At 47.3% G+C, this 5977-nt stretch overlaps 1 protein-coding gene across 1 annotated transcript; it reads left to right on the top strand.

Moving 5' to 3' along the window:
- Positions 1–663: 663 nt before the first annotated feature.
- Positions 664–5477, top strand: LOC134935936 (zona pellucida sperm-binding protein 3-like). The gene is made up of 7 exons (XM_063930792.1): positions 664–1255; positions 2974–3092; positions 3724–3827; positions 3897–4219; positions 4347–4438; positions 4806–4933; positions 5234–5477. The coding sequence occupies exons 1-7, from the start codon at positions 695–697 to the stop codon at positions 5455–5457; spliced, it is 1551 nt and encodes a 516-aa protein (XP_063786862.1). The 5' UTR covers positions 664–694; the 3' UTR covers positions 5458–5477.
- Positions 5478–5977: the final 500 nt, after the last annotated feature.

Below are 5977 nucleotides of genomic sequence, written 5' to 3'. Positions count from 1 at the left end.
AGGCCCCATGACAGAGAATTGCCGAGTCCACAACGTTCACACGAAAAGCTCAGCAGTAACGGGGAAAGACATTATGTCACTGACACTTCCAGCAAACGCAGAACTGTTATAAAACAACAGATAATGGATATAGGGACAGAGGCATTAGGAAGCCCTATCAGCCGCCTTCCCCATTATCTGACTCAGCGTAATACACTGCAGCGGATGCATTGTGGAACAGCTGCATTCCCCCGGTGGGCCCTACATGCCCCAGTCCGACACTGCATATTAAACACACCGAACATGTCACATGGCGTTCTGCTGGGGCCTATTTATCATCACTTATGGAGCCGTTCCTGCATGTTTTTAGTTACAGGACCGGACACTATAATGGGCTATATGGGGCCGCCTAATATACAGCAAACTCTGGAAACTGAGAGCAGAACACTTACTTTGCTCCAAAGCAGATATATGTCATATTTATCTTACCAGCTGTTGTGGAACTACAAGTCCCATAATGCCATGTCATACAAAGGTTATCTGCCTTGTGTCATATGTGTATGGTATCCTCATTAGGTGGCTGCATGTGATGAGAGGAGTGATCAGGAGTGTTCTCATTACCTGCCCCAGGTGGGGGTATTAGCAGCTGAGGGGGAGGGGTATAAATGGCTGATCCCTGCACTCCTAGCATTGTGCTGTTTGTTCTGCAGGCAGAATGGGGATGTGTGTGAGGTGGAGTTGGCTGTTGCTGGTGGCTCTGGTTTATGGCTCAGGATTGTCCAGTGCTGGGGAGCGTGTCTTGGTTAGACGCCAGTCAGATGATTGGTGGAGGCATCACCAGTCCTCCTCAAGGGGTTCTCTTAGAGGATCTCATGTGGTGGCTGCTCAGCCAGTGGCTGGCCTGGGGTCTCCCAGATGGGTTGCTCAGCCTGTGTCTGGCCTAGGGTCTTCCAGACGTATTGCTCAGCCGGTGTCTGGCCTGGGGTCTTCCAGATGGGGTGCTCAGCCTGTGTCAGGATGGGGATCCCGTGTTAGGAATGATGGGGGAGCTGCTCAGTCTAGACAGCTGGCACCACTCCAGTACACTCCTATCAGTGTGCAATGTGGTGAGGACATGATGGTGGTGACTGTGATGAGAGACCTGTATGGGAATGGGAAGCTGGTGAAGGCCTCAGACTTGAGTTTGGGACCCCAGTCCTGCAGTCCTGGTCCCCAGAGCACCGATACCAGTGTGGTCTTCAAGATTGGCCTCCAGGAGTGCGGGAATGCAGTTCAGGTAATGACTATGCTCTATCTTGGTGTAATGTGTCTATTTGCCTGGTGGCTGTGTCCTAGTGTCCCTGTCTATTACTATGAGTTAGTGGAGAAACTGAGACATGGGGTTCCTACTGATGCTTTGTGCTCTACAAAGCCTCTCCCTGTACTGTAACTGGTGCACCCTGAGTGTAGATCTCACGAACCTTCCCTTACACCAGGGCTCTGGTAACTCCTGAGGCCTAAACTGTGTACTGGACACCAGTGGCTAGGGAGCCTGGGTGCACTGACTATGCTTCCATTTTATGTAAATTGTCTGAGTAGTGCACAGGGGTGTAGCCAAAACTTTCTGGACCCCATAGCAACACTCTGAAGAAGCCCCTGTCCCAATACTTCAAGAAACCTCACTCTGCCACATAATGGGTCACATTACTGTATGTCACATTATGCAATGCGGTACCCCTAATTCACACCATGACGCCATTCATATTATATAACTCTAAAAGGAACAGGCCCAGTGGCACTCCTAGGTATATTGTAGACCACAATGTAAAAGTTATAGTCCCCCTATGTATCGCCCAATGGGGGAAAAATGTAAGTAACGGGGAAGGTGGCCCCTCTCTGCTCTGGGGCCCCATAGAAGCTGCACTCCCTGCGCCTATGGTAGCTATACCCCTGGTAGTGCACCTGTGTTGGAAATTGGCAAAAGGATTGTGTTGGCTGACTGTTGCTCACTATTAGTGGCCAGGTCAAAAAATAATCCCCCTTATCCATAGACTAGGTGCTACAAAGGCCCAAACTTATCAAGCCTTGGAGAGTGGTAACTAGCTTGGTGATAAAGTACCATCCAATCAGCTCCTAACTCATTTTTTTTTTTTTTTCAAACCCAGCCTGTAACATGGAAGTTAGGAGTTGATTGCTTGTTACTTTATCATTGTGCTATATATCACTCTCCCATGCTTGTTAAATGGGGGGCCTAAAGGGGACATTTACTAAGCAGTGATGAGAGCGGAGAAGTGGCCAAATCAGCCAATCGGCAGCTCTATTATTTTATAGTATTCAAATTGTAGATGTTACTTCAGTGCTGATTGGTTGCCATGGGCAACTTCTCCACTGGCTCACTTCTCCGCTCTTATCACTGCTTAGTAAATGTCCCCTTAAGTCTCCAGTGGAAACTGAGATCTTCCTTCTGCTCTCCTGCCTGGGCGGTGATGTAGCGCCAGGAGAGAATAGCCCAGGCTGGGGAACATTTGACATGTCAGTGTGCTAGGGTACTGTGTGAGGTATACTATACTCGGGTTGCTGCAGATGTGATATGGGGCAAGCTTTACTATGGTGTAGTTAGTACACTATGTACGGCTGTCGCACTTCCTAATAAGGGGATGTAGCTATATGACTGGTGGTCTCCTGATCACCAATCACAATACCAACCCCCCTACATCCCACCTACGTGAAATCCTGACAGTTGGTGTGCCAACTAGCAGGGACTACTCCCAGTCATGGGTGTCCACAACACCCATAGAGTGGGAATAGAACCTGTGGCGAGCACAGCTCCCCACCGTGTCCGCAAGGGGTTTTGTTGTGCCCCCACCCCTGCCGGCGTTCTGCAGCCAGGATGTCCTGGATATAAGGTGTCATGGCCACAGATTTTTCCTTAAAGACTGTCCCTGTATAAGAACTTCTGGCATTACCAGGGTCTGCAGGCTGAATGATGGTAAATGTCTCTGCTTTGTCCTACAGATGACTGCAGACTGGCTGATCTACACCACCTCCCTGACCTACAGTCCAACATCCCCCAGTGGTGTCCCCATCACCAGGACTAACTCTGCTGTGGTTCCCATCCAGTGTTTCTACCCCAGGTGAGTGGTTGTGCCCTGGATTTGTTTAACTTTTAAGTGATTTAGTTTATGGGTTCTATGCTACAGTAGGAGAACGATATACTTGGCAGTCTGAGGGTAGGGGGACTGGGAATGTATACCACACCCTGGAAACCATCACCAAGCTTCTGTAACAAAGTGTTGACCAACACAATAGGGGACTTCAAGCTCTTCATGAGAGCATTTACCTTCTGGTGATAGGAGGCTGCAAAACAAGAGGCTTATGGTGTTGGTTATGTGAAGGTGGTGCCGCTTGTGTCCTGCAACATTCACCATTGAGAAGTGACCTTGTAGGTGTAACCCAAGCAGCACCATAGGAAATAATACAATGCCTATAACGTCACCAATGTAATACACTGTAGTGCAGAAAAGTGTGAACTGTGGAAAATAGTACTATCCTGTCTGCTGACCACATTGTGATCTCTTGGCTCTGAGAATGTAGGTGAAACATCTATCTGCACCACCTCGTACTCATAGACAGTTGATAGAACTGCATCCAAACAGACCTACAGTATGATGATGCTGCTGCAAGCAATCACTATGTATGAATATAGTTGTTTTCTTCTACCTGTAAGTCTGGACCAATGCTGGTGGGTTTATTTGTCTTGTGTAGACACGGCAATGTGAGCAGCAATGCCATCAAGCCAACATGGGTTCCATTCAGTACCACAGTGTCCTCTGAAGAGAGACTGTCTTTCTCCTTGCAGCTAATGATGGGTGAGTGAGGTGGTGGGTACAGTACGATGGTGCTGGATCTGGTCTCTTCTAATCCTGACTCCCTTCCAGATGACTGGAGTGCACCCAGACCTTCCTCTGACTTCCAGCTGGGGGACATGTTCTACATAGAGGCCTCTGTGGACACTCGGAACCATGTCCCTATGATGCTGTTTGTGGATAGCTGTGTGGCCACTTTGTCTCCTGATGTCCGGTTACTGTTTAGGCTGATCTCATGGTTCCACCTTGTGCCAGTAACTAATGTGTTCTATAGGTGCCTGTTGGATGGTCAGCAAGAAGATTCCTCTTCTGCCTTCATATCCCCAAGATCTGAGCCAGACAAACTCCGGTTCGTGGTTGATGCTTTCCGTTTCACTGGGATAGATGTCTCTCTGGTGAGGATTGGGTTTTGCTACAGCTCTAGTATGGCAGATAATGCTGATCATGCGACTCTTCTATGCTAGTGGTTGTGGACATCTACTGTTTCCTTTGTCCTGAGTCCTATATCCTCTCCCTCCCCAGATCTATATCACTTGTACTCTGAGAGCTGCTGCAGCCACTCAAGTCCCAGATCCCATGAACAAGGCCTGTTCCTACGTGAAGGCATCTAGCAGGTGAGGATGTTCTACTGTAACCTCCATACACTTTACACTTGTAGCAGGCAAGGATTATAATGTGAGGATAGTGTTGTCGGATAAAGCAGACTGTACAACAAGTGATCCTAGGTAAACTCTTGACATTTGTTGTTACTGTAGTCTGGATATCCCTAGAGGCAGCTACTTTTCAATAAGATCACACGGCATATAGCATCACATGTTCTTTATACCTTCGTTAGCTGAACAAGTCTGGAAGGCCCTACCACAACCATCTCCACTGTAGGGAAGGTATCTGACCATATAGAATGCTTGACCCACTGACTCTATAGAATTAATGAAGAGTAACTTTCCCACTAGCTTAACATTCTGTAATATGTCTCCTTAGCTGGACAGCTGTGGATGGCTCCAATACGATCTGCCAGTGCTGTGTCACTAAGAACTGTGCTGGGACATCAAGGAGCCTGGTATCTCCTCTTGGAAGGCCAAGAATTGGCAAAAGAGAAGTTGCAGATGGTGAGTTCCAGAACCTCTTGAGGTTGCCTTGTCGTAGGCAGCAATCTTCTTAGATTCATAGTGAGCCTTAGTCTGATCACTACTGGCACTAGAGGGTGGTCAGGGGTCTGGATACAAGATCTGAAAGTCCATTCAGCCTGTGGGGAGAGCAATACTTGCATACATGAGGGAATTAAATAATGCCTGGCAATCTTCTATATGTAACCAAAATTAAGTGACTATTGTCCAAAACGGATGACCATACAGTATGCAACATTATTGGGCATAGATGTTAACAGAAGTGGTTGTCTTTCCCTGTAGGCTCATCTACAGGAGAACATGGATCAGTGACTTTGGGTCCTCTGCTGGTGGTTGGAACAGGAGATGTCCAGGCTTCCAGAATGACCATAGAGTCTGGGCATCTGGAACAGTGGGTGCTGGTGGCCATTGTGTCAGTCAGTCTGGTTGTATTGCTTGGCTTTCTTGTTCTGACTGTAAAATGCATCATAAAGAGACATGCTTGTGTACAGGATGCAGAGAAATAAAATGCTTTAATAAAAAAAAATTGTTCTTGGGTCAATGGTCTTACGAACTTATAACAGAACCATTTTTGGTTTATTTGATTCATAAAATTGCTGTAAAATCTGAAATTATACCCAGCTATTGGCTTAATGTATAATATTGCCAAAGTTAACAGTGTGCTGTAGCCAGCAGGTCACCTATGTTTTCATATCCTGGGTAAGTCTGCTACAACCTTGGCCACCTACAGGTGTGGACAATGATGTAGGAATGGGTTGCCAGTACTGCAGGCATTTTTATTATCATTCCTGACTTACCATGGCAACGAACACTTTTAAAATGATCTATTGATATAGATCAGTCTGGGTACTGTGTACTTGGACTCAGGCTGGCGACCCAGCTGTCCCATGTAGAAGCTGGGTCTCTGTACCCTCATGCTGCCATAATGACCAGGGGCAGATTGGGTAGCAAAAGCGGCCCTGTAAAACTTTGTAGAAGTGGCCCAACATGGGCAGCACAAGATGTATTACATACCGTGTAGCCCTG

Source organism: Pseudophryne corroboree, chromosome 6 (genome assembly GCF_028390025.1).
Source record: "Pseudophryne corroboree isolate aPseCor3 chromosome 6, aPseCor3.hap2, whole genome shotgun sequence".
NCBI classification, from domain to species: Eukaryota; Metazoa; Chordata; class Amphibia; order Anura; family Myobatrachidae; genus Pseudophryne; species Pseudophryne corroboree.
This window is presented reverse-complemented; position numbering and strand designations above follow the sequence as displayed.

What these genes read in the sequence shown, in the direction of transcription:
- LOC134935936 (XM_063930792.1), top strand. Translation starts at nt 695, where the DNA reads ATGGGGATGTGTGTGAGGTGGAGTTGGCTGTTGCTGGTGGCTCTGGTT. An exon ending in AGTGCGGGAATGCAGTTCAG is followed by an intron (nt 1,256 to 2,973) that starts GTAATGACTATG and finishes TTTGTCCTACAG; the next exon opens with ATGACTGCAGACTGGCTGAT. An exon ending in CTCCTTGCAGCTAATGATGG is followed by an intron (nt 3,828 to 3,896) that starts GTGAGTGAGGTG and finishes ACTCCCTTCCAG; the next exon opens with ATGACTGGAGTGCACCCAGA.